The sequence below is a fragment of the Terrapene carolina genome, unplaced genomic scaffold (genome assembly GCF_002925995.2).
Source record: "Terrapene carolina triunguis isolate 2854851 unplaced genomic scaffold, T_m_triunguis-2.0 Scaffold84, whole genome shotgun sequence".
In the NCBI taxonomy this organism is placed as follows: domain Eukaryota; kingdom Metazoa; phylum Chordata; order Testudines; family Emydidae; genus Terrapene; species Terrapene triunguis.
The window spans coordinates 10,735,688-10,754,885 of record NW_020664435.1 but is presented as its reverse complement, the minus strand read 5'-3'; the positions used below and the strand labels follow the sequence as shown (position 1 = coordinate 10,754,885).

The window sequence follows — 19,198 nt, the reverse complement described above, 5'->3', positions numbered from 1 at the left end:
ACACACACACACACACACACACACACAATATCTGCAATAAGCTGTTCACCAGAGAGTCAGTCTCTGGGAAACAAATCCCTTCAGGCTCATTTGGAAAAGCTCACAAACTCAGTCCGGTTTGCCCAATAGGCTCAGCATGAAAGACAAGACTAAATGCTTGCCAATATTTATGTAGTTGGGGGAGAGGACACAGAGTTGGGGAAGGGATTCTGTTCTTGTTTTTAAAATCACAGAATAAGACAAGACAGGAAGACCAGAGCAAAAACAGCATATGTAAACTGGCAATTTCTTCACTGGATTTAATTGAGCTATGGTTAGATTTCCAAAAACAAAAACACCCCACACAAACTTCACTTGGGAGTGGGTTTTTCCCAGCTCTCACAGTTCAAGTTTGACTTGACAGAAAGTTTCACTGTTAAATATATCTGAAGGCAAAAATCTACATCAAGCTTTATTTTCATGTGAAATATATAACTCTGTTTCAAAAATTACAAAGGCAGGGAGTGAAATACTGCATTCCGTTTCTTAATTTCTCCTCTTCCCCTGCCTCCAGTAGGCTACAAAAATTAGACTATTACAACACACACAGATATTTCATTTTATGTACAAATGTCCCATAAGTTACAGCACTCCTAAAAAGGTACTACTTGAAACAAAACAGTAGGACCTCTTGACCAGATTTTGATGCAAGTTGTAGATATCAAAGGTGTATCCTGGTAGAGTGACACAGGTACCATCTGACTACAAATCAAGCTGCTAAACCTTCTAGCAACTGTCACTTGTGTCCTTCTGCTAATGTGAAAAACATTATGCAGAAGAGCACAATCTTAGCTGGCTGATCACTCTTGCTAGTATTTGGCAAGAAATTCAAGTTCAGCAACTTCATAACCTTCTAGTATTAAAGGGGAGAGCACTGGTCAGTGCTCGGTGCTAAAAATACAACATGATTTAAACCTGAAGGCAGTGTTAGAGCTTTTGCTGAAGGTTTATGAGCCTGTGTAAACAGCACGTCTGCCATAAGGAGCAGTGAAGTCTGTAGAATCCTTGTCTAAAACTGTCCTGGCATTAAAGTTTGCTGTGCAAATATCACATAATACCAGAGACAGCTGAAATCTCCTATTTAGGAATTTATGGAACTTATATGTTTGCAGGCGTCAGAAAGTCCTTTTTATATAGCCCCAGTGCTTCACAGTACAATATTAATGCACTCTGTTTGAAAAGCCATAATAAATTATATTTTTAATGCTCTTACCCTGGCTTTCTTAAGATGCATACATTCTTGGCAAACAATCAATAAATAGGGTAATCATGAGCAGAGGCCAAAGAATTTGCTGAAGTGCTGTTTTTCCATTTTTAATAGATAAAGATCTAACAATACGGACTGCTGTGTCTGTTCATTTCAGGATCAATATATTCTTTGTTTTCGCCAAACCGAGGAAAAAATAAATGATTGTATGATAAATGTTATGCATCAGACACAATGAAATCCCACTGCCTTCTAACTTTATGTGTTTAATGGTCTTGGCTGCATTTTACACTTTGCTTAGCAAATGCAAGAAAAATCTGAATTATAAACATATAGCTATTATACTGAGAAAAAGTAGAAGTCATTTTAAAACAAATGCCAAACACATACAGCATGTTTTGATTTAAATTAGCAAGTCTATATTATACAGTCAAAAAGACATTTTGATATACAAGATTAATATATTATGGTGCATTCTGAAGTATTTTAATACAAACAAAAGCCACACACACACACACCAATCAATGATTCTAAATGTGCCTTTTCCTTGTGAGAATGTCTAATTACAGCAAACCAACCACTGAAAAATATGATGCCCAAGATGTTCATTGTTCAATAATGAATTGTACTTAAGAAAATAAACTGTAAAGATTGACATCATAAATGACTTTTCCAGTGTGTTACCTAAAGATTTAAACTCTCTTCTTTAAACAACTTGCAACTGTTAATGAAATACTGTTGACTTTTCCAAGCTTGAACTATCACTAAGAGCAAAGGCAAGAATTAGGTTTTTAGGATTTGGTGTATCTTTTATATATTTCAGTGCTGCTTACCAAAACAAACTCACCAGAGAGTGAGTTTATTACATTAACTGTCTTTCCGTGGAAGAATCTGGTCTAATGAGGACAACTAAACTTAAGACAGTCTTTACCTTAACAAAAATAAGACTCCACCCTGGAAAGCAAGATGCTCCACCCAAACATGAAGCTCTTATTTCCCAAATGTGATTTATATCAGAACTGGGAATAAAATATTTTTAGAATGGTGATTCAGTACTGAAATATAAATGAAGTCTGTGAAAAGTATGTTTCCCCACCTAAATGGCAATGCATATATTAATATAATTAATATTTCTCCAATGCAGATTAAAAGTGTTACCTTTTCTAATATTTGTTTTCATCAGGTGTCCAGAGTGTTTTAAAGGCACTCCTTGCATTTTAGTTCCTGTACTTCCAAGTCTTCCTCTTCCTAATGGGCTCCCATTCTGTTCCAAGCGCGCAATTTTGGCTGGTGGACCCTTCGGATCGCTTACATTGTTAGACATTTCTGAATGTTCTTTCCCCTGAGTTGCCTCGTTCAAATGATCCATACTCAGTCCCGCCTCTAAAGATCACCTGCCATGATTTAAAAAATATATATATATGTTGTACACGTGTGCGTATGTGTATGTAGACAGTTAACACATGTACAGAGATACATATGTATTGTAAGCTCGCAATTAAGAAGTAAATGAATATTTTAAAATAAGATAATACATTTATCCGCAGAAAATGTTCCCATTCTCCAAAGATTGAATGATTTGGTAAAAAAAATATTTAATGCCATCTACAGAACACTAAAACAACTATGTGCAGCCTAGGTAGTCATATTCTATCTTGAATTCTTAAGAATGAGAATTAAATAGGTGAAGGGGATTACTAAATTATATGCTTCAATCTATCCATTGCTACAAATCTCACAAGTGTTTGTTGTAAATCATGAATGCTTTTATTTAAATAAATAAATAAAAAAGAAAAACCAACACTATAAAAGTGCTTTCTCTCTGCTAGTAAATAAATGCAAGTACAACAATGAAGAGAAGATTGAAACTTTAGGTAACCATGCAACAGATTTATTAGCAACATGAAATATTGTGCATTTGCATCTTTTTCCTAGAAATATGAACAACCTCAATTGCCTTGTAATTTTTGATCAGGTGGGGTTTTGTTTGTTTTTGCATTCTTCCAAGCTGTTTTACATTACAAATTATCAACTTTTGAAAACTTAAAATATGTAGATGAATATTTTAAGATGTAATCAAGTTTTAAATGTTAGGTCAAATATGGAATCTTTTAAAAGTCAAAATAAACTGAAAGAAGGTGGAAACATCTCTCAAATATCACAAGGGTCTCATGTTGAAAAACTACAATTCCTATGGAACTTCAGAAACCCTCCAACACAGAGACACCCCTGCTAGTGTAAAATTGTGTGTTGATACAGGTACCTGAAGTCAAAAAATGGAAGTAATTTCAACAATATCAAATTAAGAAAATGGGTATTTTAGCATGTTGTATTTCCTTTCTAAAAACTTGTTTTTTAAAACAAACACATTCCAGCTAAATGACTGGATCATTAAAATCCCTAGACTAAAACACAGAGTAAGTTTGTGACTTTAGTTATATAGATACACACACACGCCCCGAAACCTATTTTATCAACTATAAAACAATCAGTTACTGAAAATAGATACTTATCTGGTAGTGATTTTATTCTGGATTACTATCCTAGTTATATTAGGGGTCTTCTACCTTTTTCTGACTGAGAAAGGTATAGTCACACTGTCAATTACATTATGTATATAATATAATCACAAAGAACAGGTGACTAGACATTCATTTTATGAACTAGTATTTACATTACTGAGTACAAACACTAATACTAGGGGAGTCATATTTAGAAAGACTTGCATGAATCTGATAATTGCTACTTTCTTTCAGTTGCCTAGTAATTCAACGCATTTTGTACATTTTTCATTGCAAAGCTATTTAGGTCTGGATTTCTTGGGAGACACCATATATATATTCCAATGATAATTCTGTAAACAATTCTATCCTGTTTGAACACAGGCTGCTTTGTCCTACATAGCCAAGAAAAGAATGTGTGTTAATCTGGATGTTTACTAGCAACCTTAAGAATGCTGACTGAATAACTGTAAAGTTTAGAAAATAACGGTTATTTATCCTTAAGCTGTAGAGTGACATGCTGAGAACCGAAGGTTTACCATTGATCATGGCCCCATCTGTTTTTGGTTATGAGTCTCATTAAACAATAAATGTGCCTATTTTAACCACTTTTTTTTTTAAAATCAAGATTACTCTATCATTACATTAACTGCAGTCTAACCAAAAACTGCAGACTCAAATCATTGACATCTACCAATGTTTCCTTACAATGCTGCTTTATTATAAAGCTGCTATTCTGAAACTAGTCTTTCTTGAGAATAAGAGGATTCACTTAAAAAAAAAAAAAAAAAAAAAAAAAAAAAAAAAAAAAAAAAAAAAAAAGCTTTACACAAGAAAATCCCTGTCACTTCTGGCAACCTAAAAAGTACACTACAACTCCAAGTTTCTTGCTACAAAAAGTATCCAGTCATCATGAATAGAATAATACATCATATACAATGAATAAAAATGACAGATCATAATTTAGTTAGTGTATTGACTGCTACCAAAACACCAAATAGGTCATTCTAATTTGGCCTTAGAATACCCACCCATAGGCATCCTTTAACCACTTAGTCATCTTGTAAAAAGCTTTACATTACAAAGCAAAATTACATGCACATAAAACACCTAATTTACTCATTTCAACTCCATGCCCAAGGCTAAAGTTCACTGAAACCTCAGTTTGGAATAGTGATGAGCAACAATCAGCATGGCCTGCCCAGAATGACAGCACTATGGAGTTACTATTATCTCTACAGATGGCAGGCAGAGAGTTTATTCAGGTTTCATATTTAGACCTCCTTTACACTAGCTACAAGTTTCCATCCTAGACATTATATAAGGTCACAATTTCAACATACAGTTTCAAAAAGATCACACACACGGACACACATCAACTAATTTCTGAATGAATTCATTGTAATAGTCCCTATTCCTGAAATAAGGGGAAAACTCCTCATGAATTAGCCCCCTCCCCTTTTCATCTGCCCTCCTTTTTCTCTCCCCAATAAAACCCCATAATCACATTTAAAACAGGCTCTGCTCTTATCCATTCCATATGGCTGTCACAATCCAGGCCAAGCTTTCACTGTGACCTTTTAAAGAGACAAAGAAGCAAAGTAGTATCTAGAAACAGAAACACTGCAGTTTTCTGAGTGAAATTAGCAAAACCGACCCGAAACTCACCACTTCAAAACTTGACAGCATATAAATAACAAAAACAAAGGAGGTTTCCTTTGCAGCCAGAGCTCTTGAAGAGGAAGAAGTTCAAGACTGATGTTGGCTAGGTCCTTAACAAAAAAAAAAAAAAAAAAAAAAAAACAACCACTATACACCCGCCTCCCCCCAAAAAGCCACCAGCCCTGAAGGCTACTTCCCCTGAAATGCTATTATTTTCCTTTTTTTTGTTGTTGTTATTTTCCTCTATGCAGGGGAGGGGCAAAAATAAATGGCGAGAAGCACAGTAGCCATGAGCAAAACGGCAGTGGGCAAAAATATTAAATATCTTTTAGGAACGCAGTTTTCAAGGTTTGGAAAGGGAAGAAGGAAGTGAAGCTCAAAATTGAACAGATAAGTGTAATGCTAAAAATAAATTTAAAAAAATGAAAGTAGTAGATTTAAATGGAGGGGGTGACTTGAGTCTAGCTATTCTTTCAAAAATAACATCAATGCGGACAAGAGCAAGTGGGGGGCGGGAAGGGGGAGAGGAAGCTTTTCTATCCAGGGTGAAAAGCAGAAAGTCTACTTCTAGGCTGTCACTTACACTATTATTCTCCAACAAGCATACAGAAGAACAGCGCGCACACAAAAATCAATCTGCTCCTCTCCCCCAAAACCACTAACAGCCCCCAAACTTTCTGCATGAATCTGTAGTAGGGGTGGGGGGGTGAGTGTAGAGAAAACAGCAGGAAAAGGCACCAAAATGCCACTTTTAATTTCGCCTTCCCGGTCCGTTAAAAGAAAACACACAACAAAATAGAGAGAGGGGACCTGTCTCTTCTCATTTACCCGGGGCTGTTGTGTGTGTGAGAGAGAGAGAGAGAGGAGGAGGAAGGAAACGCACACACAAGACACCACCACCACCAAAGTAGAGAGATTTCACTCCCACCGAGTCCACCAAGAGGTGTGTATGATTATTTCAAAATAAAAAAAAATGAACAAAAAAGAGTGATAAAAAACAACAACAACAACCCCAGACAACTCCACGGAGAGTTACTGCAAATGGCAAAGGAAAAATTGGAAAAACAAAAGGTTGCAAAGAATAATAATAATAAAAAAAAAATCCTGGCTTTGATGCTTGTTTCCCCCTGGCTGGCTGGCTATTTATTTAGGCCGGTTTGGTGGCTGTGGCTGGATGTTACATGGATATGTTTGTGTGTGTGTGTGTGTCTGTCTCCCCGGACGGAGCTGCTTCGCTTTGCTCTCCCCCCCACCCTCTCTGTGTTTCTGTCCCCATTAAATTATTAGTTGACTCATCACTCCTCCTCCTCCTCCTGCTGCTGCCGCCGCCGTCCCCTGCTCAGAGCCTCCTCTCCTCCAGCGCTTTCTGCTGCTGCCGCCGCGGCGGCGGCTTCTTCTTCCTCCTCCTCATTTTAATACAACAACAACCGAGGCCAGCCGGCTTTTTGCAGCCCGAGACTAGGAGGGACGCAGCCTCCCTGCTGCTGCCCGGAGCCCTTCCCCGGCGGCCCCGGATCATCCGACGCGTCCTGGGAGAGAGAGAGAGAGAAAGTGGCAGAGGAGGAGGAGGCGGCGGCGGGAGAGGAGGAGGAGAGGAGGGGGTGAGCGGAGGAGGGCAGCGAGCAGGGGTGGAAATGGGAACCGGAGCGAGAAGCGGGATGGAGGGGGGTTGGAAACCAGAGACCCAAAGAGGTGAGTGGGGGAGAGGGTTGGGGAGGGGAAGATGGGGGGGTGGAAGGGGTGCGATTTCCGGCACAGGGCGCGCAGGAATTTGTAATCAGCTTGATTAGGGTGAGGCGGCTCTGCATTGATTACACACAATAGCCAGAATAAGAGGGGGCCGCGCGCGGCGCAGCGCAGGCAGAGCGGAGCGGGCGCGCCTGCCTGCGAGCCCCCTTCGTTACGCAGCAGGAAGGACGCGGCGCGGGGGGCCCAACCAGATGGGGGTCGGGGGGGGCTGAACAATATCCAGGCAGCCTGCCAAGATGTGCGTAATAATCAACACCCCCTCCCCCTCTGCTGCCCTGGTGCCAAGTAGCCAACACACGGCGAGGGACGGGACCCGAGGGGATTGCGCACTGGAACCACAGGGAGAGGGGACGGGGTATTGCAGGTGACGCTGCTCCGGCTGCCAAGCCTGACAGCCACAGGGGCACCCGCCCGTGAGCAGAGGCTTCGCAAAGGAAAGTGTGTAGGGGCTGGAGCGATGAGCAGACCAAGGGGCGGTAAAGCGGCAGCGTGGAGAGCTGCAGCCTGGAAAGCAGGTGCACGGTGCACATAAGGAGCAGGCAGATTACAAATCAGGATGGACAACACGGAGTCCAGAGTGGGTGAACCCTTAGAGGCAGAAGAAAAAAAAATCCTATTTCCCTGCTACCTCGAGTGAAAGAGCTTTTGTTCCTAAAAAGAGCCATGGAACAAATTGTAAATAATAACGAAAGTTATTGGCTATATAGTTATGAGTGCACTCAAGTTACCAGGAGAGTAAATGGGAATGCTCTGTCTCTGACTTGTAATATTGCTTCACTTTACTCAAGGTTTTCCCAACCCCTGGAAAAGTGAACAAGAAATATGCTCCTCCAAGAAGTAGTTGCAGTTGGAAGCATACCACAGAAGAAACAGAACTCACCTAACCAAGAGACCTAACAATGCAAATGGAAAGAAAGATTCTCTCTTTTATATTATGCCAGATGAAAGAGATGGACAAGGCACACTTTAAAAGACCACAGTACAGAGGCAGGAGGTGGGACTAAATACCTATTCAAGTTGTACATGGAACCATAGTCACTTGCATGATCTACTGTAAAGTTTTACAGCAAGGATGATGGTGATGGACATATGTGTAACAAAATAAGAGACAGACATAATTAAACAACCCCATATCACAGATATTATAAAATCACAATATACTGGAAATAGTATAACCCTGATCAAAAAGCAATGCGATACAGTTGTAGCAATCTACAGTTTATAAAATAGGGTCCAAAGCCCACCCAGTGAAATGCAAAGAATAACAAACTACTGAAACTGGTAAAGTATTCACAAAATAAATGGGTATATGTAAAAATAAATAGATATTTTTTCCCATGATGCATTGGGGGAAATACCATACTAACTAGATAGACTTGAAAGCAACAAGTTTGCACAAGCTATGAGAGAACAGGAAAATTAAACTCATTTATTGATAAAGTGCACAAGCGTAGATATACTGTATATGAAAGAAAAGCTATATTAGAAGCAGAAGAAAGTTTTAATTGATGCATGAAAATATGTACCCAATTGGAGAAACAGTACTTCAGGGTAACAACTCGGGAAAAAAATTGTATTAAAAGAGGCAGAGAAACTGTAATAAACTTAGAAGAGTTATTTTTTAAATGTAGGCAACAGGGAGCTAATATTAATCATAACATACAAAATGCAAACTACAACAATATAATTTCTGAACAAAGAAAATACAAATCAATAAATGCCTTGAAGAGTAAAGGTATCACCACATATACATTACTATAACAAAAGCAGAGCATCAAAAGTAGGCAAAGAAACACAAGCTGACATCTACTGAAATAAGCACAAGCAACATACAGGGCACACAGGAAAAGAAAATGGTAATAGGGTGAAATACATAAAATATTTATCATATTCAGCAATGCACAAAATAGATTATAATCACAGAAGCAAAGAAATGCAATGCTTGAAAATGAATATATTATATAATATTCAAAGATGTGAAAGTGGAATACTTGTGAAACACAGTTGTACACGTGTTTCATAAGGTTATTAAAATTATTACTGAAAGTGCATACTGGAAAAAAAAGGAAAATAAGAATCATTCTTTACAAAGAAAAAAGAAAATGTAGATGACACTTTCTATAACAGATGATCAAGGGATAACTATCTTGCAGGTTGTTTATTTAGAAACTGATCTTTTCCCACCAGATAGTTTGAATTTTATTTAGTCATTGAAAGATGGAATCTTTACCCAAAACATTCTATCACTTGAAAAATCTGATTTAAATAATTGAACCTAAACTTTGTGGAAATAGTGGAGAACGACTACACTGGATCAGTTCTCACCTTTTCAGAATAGCCTTTGTAGCACTAAAGTTTAAAAGATGAAAAAAGACTGACCACTGGAGTACACTAAAGAAAAGAGGAAGATGCTGAAAAATGAGGTAACTTCAAGTGACAGCACATGTATCTGTTGCTTGCAATATGATCAAGAATAAGGAAAGTGCAGAACTTAGGGAAAGAAAGGTGCAGTTTAATAAATAGCTATTAAAAATCCTTGGAACAAGGATTATGGCTATAAACACCTTGTAAATTGATCACCAGATAAGATTAAAAAAAAAAAATTAAGACAAAATCTGTGTTTTTAAAATGCATTTGCCTCAGTATTACAATACATATGTGAAAAAGAACTTAAAATACACAAGTTAAAAAAACAGAAAATGATTAATCTTAAAGTAGCAAGAGTAAACTAAAAGATTGGGGAGATAAAAATCTGATAATATTTGAGCACAGAGGCCTAAACGATATTGTTATGGACACTAACCAAACACTGACAAATACTCTGTTAATTATATGATCATGCATATGCCTCTTGGACTTGAGATAAATGGTTATGAAAAATAACTGCTGTGAAATTGAATATATGTATATAAACCCTTTAAACTCCATACCGCACTAATAAACTTGATTACTGTATATCACCTACCCCTGTTAACACACTCATTGCAGGCTCTGAACATTGACTAGTGTAAAACTTTGCTTAGACTGGAAAGCAAAAATTGAGACAGTTATTCCTATATTTGCATATATGAATAATTAAACTTCTCTTAATAATAGCAAACTCAGTTGAAATTTTATTTCACTGGTTTATGATACTGATATCAAATTTTTGTAGTGAAAGGCAAAAAATGCTAACATTTTGTAAAAATGTTTAATTGTAGACTGACCATTATGCCAATACATGCTCAAGTATATCAACTTTTTAATATTATAGTGTCCCACTGGAAGATGTTATTTTTATTTATTAAAAGGAAAGAGATACATAGATAAAGAAACAGAAGAAACAGATAAATAAAGAAACAAAGAAACAGATAAATACCCTGGAATGTATGCAGTCAGTAGTTTAAATATCTGATAACTGCACTTTTCAAATTAGTTGTATGTCAAGTGAAGCCAAATACTTATATTAAAGCTGCCTCATTATAGTAATCAGAAATAAATATTTTGAATTGGAATGTGTCTTCCCAAAACTGTATATGGACACAAAGAAAGTTTGTATCCAGTTTTTGAACTCTGGGATGAGGTGACTCAATAGATCAGTCAGTACCTGGGTTACAGAATGAATGCCTTTAGGGTGGAGTGTTACCACAGTGCTTTCTAAGGACTCTATTCTGATCTTCTCTTGTTCAAAGTAAGTTGGTATATCTCTGGACATTGTGGGTCAAAAATCATGAAGTTGGTAGGATGATTTGTGTATAAAGCAAACAGGACATGACCTGGAAGCATCACAAAACTGGCACGAGAGACTGCACTTTTAGTTTCATCAGATTTTTGTCCAGATCTGGCTGTGGTTGGATTTTCCACATTTGCATTTCTGACAACTATGAGGCTACTAGTGTGACTCAAGTAATGGCCTGTGCTGGAGGTGGTGCAGAGAGGTTGCACTGCAGCAGGCACCTGTAGGGAAATTCTGGCTGGTTCCCAGAGTGTTACATCAGAATGGCAACTCCTCTGTTTCAAGAGGTGAAGTGTGCACTCTTCCATGCCTGGCCAGTTCTGCTGCTCAGTGTGGTAAGAGAGAATACTAAGTCCTGGCTTTCAGGAAGCTAGCATCCATGGGCACTAGAAGGGAGCAGTGGCTCCCCTCTTGCAGGAGCTTGTACTTAATGTTGCTAAGAGGTAAAGGGAGCATGGGGTGGGAAGGTCCTTGCACTTCCCTTCACACTGCCCCTTGTGCCCCAGTGCAGAGCTGGGCAACAGTCAAGTCTATGGTGTTTAACTCATACCTACAACCGTGCATATTTATACCTTTATTTAACATGTGCCCAAGTCTGTCAGTTTAATGCAGTATTGACTTTCTAGTTACTTCTCCACTGGATGTAACCCTGAATTGCGTATTAGAAATGAACAATCATTGTCTGAAACTACAGTCCAAACAGTTTACCTAACCTGACTGCCACAAGCAGAAATTACATATAATATGTATGGCCAATATAGGGTGACCAGATAGCAAGTGTGAAAAATTGGAATGGGGTGGGGGAGTAATAGGAGCCTATATAAGAAAAAGCCCCAAATATCAGGACTGTCCCTATAAAAATCGGGACATCTGGTCACCCTAGGGCAATACATATTGCAACATTTTGGAGTTAGAGTTGCAGCATTTAGTGACATCTCTCTCAATGAAGTGAAAAGTGCATACTAAGCTTGCATTTTGATCAAAATCTGTCCCAGTCTGGGCAGTGTGTCTGTCAAAAAGTAAGAGTGCTATGGGTTTCGTTTCACTGAGAAGCATATCACAAAATGCTGCTGTCCAGTCTCATTTTTATCTGTGTTCTTTCATATATGATGGTCTGAAAGTTACATAAAATGAATATTTAACTTACTTTAGTCTGTATCAAACTGTAGTTAATTGCTTATTAATTGAAGTAAATTATCCTTACCATATCTGTCGGAGGTGAAAAACCTACATATGATGCACTCATTAGTTTATTGACTCAGAATCCCCTAGAAAATATCAGGTATCTACACGATGTCCCACAGTGCTGTATTTTACATTTGGATAGCTCAGTTAGCTTACAGTGTAGAAAATCACATACAGGCAGACATCTTACTATTGACTACATATCTAAGGAGGCTGGTGTTTATTCCTGCAAATGTTTTCTGCAATATATTTCAATCAAGAAATGTTCTTTTGATAAAATGGATAAGATTATGCAAATACAGTGTATGGCTAAAACAGGCTACTTTTAGTCATACCACCACATCCCTTTCCATATATGCATTATATAGGTATTTTTCTGTTTTGATTGTGATAATTGTATGATTGGGGAAAACATATACTTTAGTTGATGTGACCTGGCTGGTCATTTAGGTTTGCCTCTAGCTGCCACAAATCGCATTGAGGCAAATTACTAGGAGAAAATTATGGTATAAGTACAACAAAAGTATTACATTTTGATGATAATAAGCGTGGGGATTGAATGGCTAAAGAGATTTATAATGATAATATAGAGTCTTTCACCTTTAGGTTGCCAATGCAAATCCAAGTTGGTTGCAATGTTAATGGACAGGTGTCCACATCACAAAAACCATCACAACAATTAGTACTAATTGACAGTCTTGTTGGCAATCTCAAGCAGAGAAATCTTGGACTGAATGGGCATGGAAACTAAACACCTTAAAAGTGGTGCCACTAGGAGGAGATGAGGCTCTTTGTTGGAGCAGTGTGGGAAAGCTTACCTTGCTGCTGCCTAATCTATACCCGTGGTGTAGACAAATAGAGTTCATTCCCTAAGTCAGTATAGCTACTTTCACAAACATTAATATATATAAGAATGTTTTTATGGCATTGAGTTTGCAAAGGGTGTACCACATTTTAAAAGACAGCCCCATAGATTATCTCTTCTCTCATTCATGATTGTACAGACCACCTTCCCACCAATTCACACTTATAACTTCCCTGTGGCAACTACAGTAATTGCTTACATGGAAATTTGTAATAAGACATTATTTAATATATTCTTTTAATGCAATTTAGAAGCTGGAAGCAAAGAGGAAAGCCAGCATCATATGATCTGCCAGATCTTCTACCTCGCAAGCAAGTGTTCCACAGGTCACCAGTAGCCCTCAGGTCACAGTTTGAAAGGCTCTGGTTTAAGGTAGCATTTTCAAAATACATCCGTGGGAAAGATACTTAATGTTGAAGGGTGCTCTCTGTTAAAACTCTGATTTTCCCAGACACTAGATAATTAGTAGGCAAGGGATGGGGGTGGAGGGTTGGAATTGCAAACAGTTATGTCAAAGGACTTGGCTAATAAGTAGTGTTATTTTAGGGACATGTTCAAGCGGCACCTGTATTCATTTTTGGAGCTTGTTGGGATGCTGAAAACATTGTACTGAATATTATAGAAGAGCTTAATATCACAGATGTAAGCGACTAACACCAAACAAAAAAATTCTCAGATCTTTTTATTTACTAAAGTCAGAGTTAAATTGATATTTCTAAACTATTTTGCAACACAGTCCAGTGTTTTTTCAGACAAACTACTGAATTTCCTTCTTGATCTTAAGTAACATTGAGCTAATAAAGAAAGAGGCTTCCAAGCAACACAGAAGTTTAATCCAACACTTTTGAGTAAGAATAAGATTTTCACACAGTCCAAGCAAAGCTGCATATTACAATGCAAAACAGCCCCTGCCACTGCAGTTATCACTACACAAGGACCATTCAAGTACTATTAGCAAGACTTTTGATACTTGCTCTGATGAGTTCCGACAGCAGAAATTTGTTATGCAGTAGCCTGTTTCATCAACAGGACAAAACAATCATTCTTTTTTCAGCTCTTATAGTACTAATAATTCACTTCCTCAAAAATCTGATAATTCTTGTGGGCTGGAAACAGGGAAGAGTTTAGGTCTAAGAAAATGGTTAGAACTGATTGATGACTTGAACTGTCAAACTTTCATTATGAAACCCAAAACCACATGCAGGTCCTGGTTTCAAGTTTCATTAACTCAAAACTCTGCCCAGGTTCTGCCACACTTTTTCTAAGGTTCAAAAAACTTAAGTGAAACGGTGCACCTAATTTTGACCCAAATGTGGACAGGGGTCAATATTGGGCTGGATCTAAAAACCATGCAAAATATGTGGTTTTGATGCAAACAAAGTGAAACTTGGTTGTCTGTGCTGAATTTGCTTTGAATTTTGGAGTTTGCTCCAATCCAGAGCACAGAAGATCCCACAAAAACAAAATTTGAAGAATTTTTTTTTTTTTTAAAATATAGAAAATGAAATTGTTAGCCAATGGAGCTTTGTAAAACTATGACCACACACCATACCTAGCAATACGGAGGTGCTAAAATAAAGAATATTCTGGCATATCCAGTGCCACTATAATACGTGTCATTTGTAGAAGCACACAGGAACATAATACAAAAGCAATCAAGCAACTTAACACTAAAGCAAACAACCTCAAAATGTTACTTTCTGTCCCTGTAAACTTCCAGAACACACTGGAATATTTGACTTAGATAACTAAAAACCAGAAAGAATAACTATAATAATGGAATCAGAATACACCTCTACCCCCATATAACGCTGTCCTCGGGAGTCAAAAATCTTACTGCGTTATAGGCGAAACTGCGTTATATTGAACTTGCTTTGATCCGCAGGAGTGCGCAGCCCCACCCCCCCGGAGCACTACTTTACTGTGTTATATCCGAATTAGTGTTATATTGGGCCGTGTTATATCGGGGTAGAGGTGTACTAGGTCAATAATCAAAGAAACAAGGTATTAGAACACTTTTAATGTTTTACCTCACCAATATAGTGCTACCTAGTTCCTGGTAACAGTTATAGCATAGCCTTTGTTGAGTAATTAATTCAGGTAATGAATACCTGATCTGAACAGAAATTCATCTGCGTGAGTAATTAGAAATGGGATCCCACCAAAAAATGGGTAATTTTTAGGATCCTTGGTTAGAAGTCAGGTAGTTGATGGGACAGTTTATATGTACTTAAGGCCTCGGCACAAGAAAAGAAATGAATAAAACATATCCCCCTAAGTGTTGTACAACACAATACAGTAATATAATATTTTGGGGAAAATGAGTTTATATTTTAGTTGATATCTTTACAGTTCTTTGGAGAAATATGTGGGGTAAACTGCTGTGTGCGCATGAACTTTCACCATCATTGTTATAAAATTAATATTCATTTTATTAATTCTTTCTTTTCAGAGTGTCAGTGTTCAATTCCTTCTGTAGTACACAGTGATATACAGCATTTGTTTTCTGTTCAGTTTTTCTAAATCTTCCTTTATGATTTTCCCCACTTACAAAGATAGCACCTTCATGAGAAATTGTGAAATATGTTACTCAAGAAAAATACAGAGGGTACTTTTTGTGTTATCTTCCAGTTCATTATAATTTTGTAGGTATATAGATGTGGAATTTCCCTGTGCCATACCTGAGGGAAGTGCAGTTTCAAATCTGGGTAGAACCAGGTAAGGAAAGATGCTTTTTCATTTGGACATAACCTTTCAAACAATTTAAGATTGGTGTAAACTACTGCAGTCACAGAGAAATAACTTCAGTACCAAGTTACCCCTGTTTTACATAGCTATTTATTAGGATATTTGGGAGGAATACGACTTCTGTGTCGCCCAGTACATCACACAGTGTAGAATATAGAATATTTGTTTCTGAAATACAGATCATCTTCATATACAAGCACACACCAATGTACTACCATCAGTAAATTGTGCTTTAAAACAATCATCACTCAACACCAAAGTTTAAGTTTCCTTTTATATCATTTTTGTTAAAAATAGCTTTTAGGGGAAAAGCACACAATATTTATCCATTCTTTCAATTGCTACCATTTTGTTGCCATTGTCAGAATGCAGCAAAGGGTTATGTCTTTTCTGTTTTATTTAGATGTGTGTAAATCTTTCCATGCACAAAGGGAATGTTATCTCCAGTCCATATTGGACTTTTGAAAATAAGGAATAAGAAGAATCTGCTGTACTATCAAATGAGTGAAAGAAATTTAATTAACACCTCTGAAGTGTATGCCTATTTAAGCATCATAACAATATGTGTGTGTTTGTATGTATATATATAAATAAATACACAAACATGGCCAGGTTCTGTACTGTTGAACCTATGTCACCTTGCTGAAGGCCATGGGTATAGCTGAAGGCAGAATTTGGCTCATTCAATTTAATGATCATGTTGACACACAATTTTAAGATTAAATGGCATTGTGTAATTTATTACTAGTTAAAATGCTAGTTTCATGACAGGATAATTTAACCCCAGAGTCAGTGCAGAAACCCCTGCAGTCAAACAAATTAAGAACAATAAGTTAAGAACAGGAAAAAATGAGTTTATGCTAAGAAAAAAATACAAAGATGCAGTATGCTATGTTAGATGTTTAACTATACATAAGAGACAGGTGTCACAAAAACAAACAAAAAAAAATCATGAAGTCAAAGAGAAACTTTAACTCACCAGTTTCCATCTGTTAAATCTGAATCTATGCATAATTGATTATCCATGACTGGTAAGTTCTTCTTTTCCTAGCCTAACATTCCACTAAAGTAAACAGTTTTTGAAAAACAGTAAGGACAGAATAAAAAAAATTTTAAATGAAAAATTACGTATCAATTAATAATATAGCTGACCTGTGTTCGAGAATTTTAATCATGTGAATCTTAAATAGTAATAACTTATTCTGTTATTGTTACATATGGTTAAAAGCTTCTCCATGCTTAAGGAAAGAGGAAAAAGTAGGAATATGTAAGTGTGTGTGTGTGGGGGGGGAAGATACAGAAAGATGAGAAGCAGAGACATAAGGAAAATGTGTCAACAATAAACAAGAGGAAATGAGAAAGAAGGAAAAGATGAAGGTGGAAACTAATCTCTGTGTGTCATTATGACTGCCAGAGTACTGGCAAAGCAGCAGCATCCTTTTATTTCAATTTTAATCATTTCTGAATTTTAATACCCTGCTCCTTTTGTAATTCTCCTGGCATTCCCCATATGCATCCATCCCAGCCAAAACACCAGTGTAAATTAAATGGCACACAACCACACTACTGATGTAGCTTTCCCAAAAGAACCAATCGGGTGACCAAAAGCAGAAAAGGTATGTCTACCTTGTGTCCCTGTGGATGGCTAGCCAATTAACTGACTTAATGTTCCCCACTTTCTTTAATTTTGAAAAGAAGGGCAGTGGTTAAGTAACCTAGTAATACAGAATCATTAAATAAATAAATAAATAAATAAAGCAAGCCAGTAGTAATACAATAATCAGTGACCATCAGGGCCTGGAAAAATGAGTTTGCTCTCACTGGCACTAAGGAGCATCACATGATTATTTAATTACAGCTCTAATTTTTGTCTCGTGGATGGCAACATATCAACAATTAATAGGGCAAATAGAGGAGACTGCATTTTTAAAGAGACAGAACCTATAAAATACTGCTTGGAAATACAGTATGTCAAACAGTAAAATGCTGCTTGAGGAATATCTATCTTTGTGTCACACAAATAGCTGTTTAACTATGCAACAAATATATTAAAAATATCAACTCTGCAGGTATAACTTTATTAGATGGTATCTGAAAGTATTTTTCAGAATAATCAACAATAATAAGCTTGTTTCTCACAGGATAAATCACCAAATACAGCATTTAATGGAATCACAAGTCCAATAAATGAAGATGTTGTTATAAAATGAACACATCCTTTATTTTAAAAGAGTACTACAGTATTCTGCAGTAATTATAGTCAGGATTATAGTCTTCAGTAAGCCAAATTAAATATTACATCTGCAGTGGGACTTAAATAGGAGATTTTCTTACAGAGAGTACTGAATTAGGTTCAGTAGCAATACTGCCGTGGTTGGGTCTATTCATGAAAAATGCTGTAGCGTTATTCTTGTTTTTAATCATAGAAAACATACCTATGATCTAAGCACCCACTTTTGCCCTCAGTTACACATGTGCAGTTCCCATTATGCCTGATCCTGCTAGTAATCTCAGTGCAAAACAACCATTGGCAACTATGCTGAGTTCTGCATATGGAACACTTACATTATTGGGATCACAGTAATCAGTGTAACCTGGACACACATTGGAGGGGGGAAACTGGCACTAGGTAAATATATTATTTTGCTTATGATGATGGTCATTTTCTATAGCTTCTGGTAGTCCAAATCACTGGTCACAAATATTATATAGAATGTATTTCAGACAATAATAGTATTTAAGAGCTAATGCTGGAAAAGAAGATTCTAAATGTCATGTCATATATGTTAAAAAAATAAAAACAAAACAAAAAACCACCCACCACACTACAATTAGATTATTATTATTGAGTCTGTCTACTCAATATGCAATGAAAAGAATTTTTTTTAAAAGTTTTAAAAAATGCCTGTAAGGATATTTGATTTGAATGGGCAAAGGCATATATGAATTGTTTCCATGTACAAGACTGGGAAAGAAAATAAAACTGGTAAACAACAATTTTTAAGTATTACTTAAATAAAAGAAAGTGTTCATTAAAAAAAATTTGAGTTGTTTTGACTGAAGTCATGAAAATTCTGGATTGAAGATCTGAATCTATAATCTTAAAAAGAAGGTTGGCAAGCAAGAGCCTGCATGTAAGACTATATATCATTCTCTTTAAGTGATAGTTAATATACAGATAACATGTCTCACAAAGACTGTAATTAAATGTCTAGTGCACTAGTAATGCTAATAAGCATACAGTATTTATATTACAGTGAATCCTTAGAAACTAAAACTGTCATTTTAAAACTTTTAAGATATTTTTAATTGTTCTTGGGACCTTTAATACCAATCAAGAAAACTCACCTATGAACAAAAATATTCATAGTTAAAATAAACTTTCCACTATTGTTCCCCATATAAAAATCTATTGGTTTAAACTTTAAATTACAAACCTTTTAAACCCAGGTTGAATTTTCACTTGTTTTTGTTTGCTGTTGCTATTTGCTGTATATATATATATATATATATATATATATATATAT

At 36.6% G+C, this 19,198-nt stretch overlaps 1 protein-coding gene and 1 long non-coding RNA gene across 10 annotated transcripts in view; one reads left to right on the top strand and one right to left on the bottom strand.

Annotated features, from left to right (window-relative positions):
- Positions 1 to 6,726, bottom strand: part of SATB1 (SATB homeobox 1) — an 88,716-nt gene extending 81,990 nt beyond the window's left edge. For 2 of the 9 annotated variants that reach the window (XM_024197364.3, XM_024197365.3), the window contains exons 1-2: positions 5,416 to 6,716; positions 2,405 to 2,640 (exon numbers count right to left, since the gene is read on the bottom strand). In XM_024197364.3, the coding sequence (XP_024053132.1) occupies positions 2,405 to 2,615 (211 nt within the window). In that variant the 5' untranslated portion in view covers positions 2,616 to 2,640; positions 5,416 to 6,716. Of the gene's footprint in view, positions 1 to 2,404; positions 2,641 to 5,415 lie in introns of those variants that run through there. The other 7 variants (XM_024197367.3, XM_024197368.3, XM_024197369.3 and 4 more) reach the window with 5 other exon arrangements.
- A 311-nt stretch (positions 6,727 to 7,037) lies between these two features.
- Positions 7,038 to 15,632, top strand: LOC112123185. The gene is made up of 4 exons (XR_003369685.1): positions 7,038 to 7,101; positions 7,947 to 8,152; positions 13,175 to 13,295; positions 15,555 to 15,632. It is a non-coding gene; the product is annotated as an uncharacterized LOC112123185 (long non-coding RNA).
- Positions 15,633 to 19,198: the final 3,566 nt, after the last annotated feature.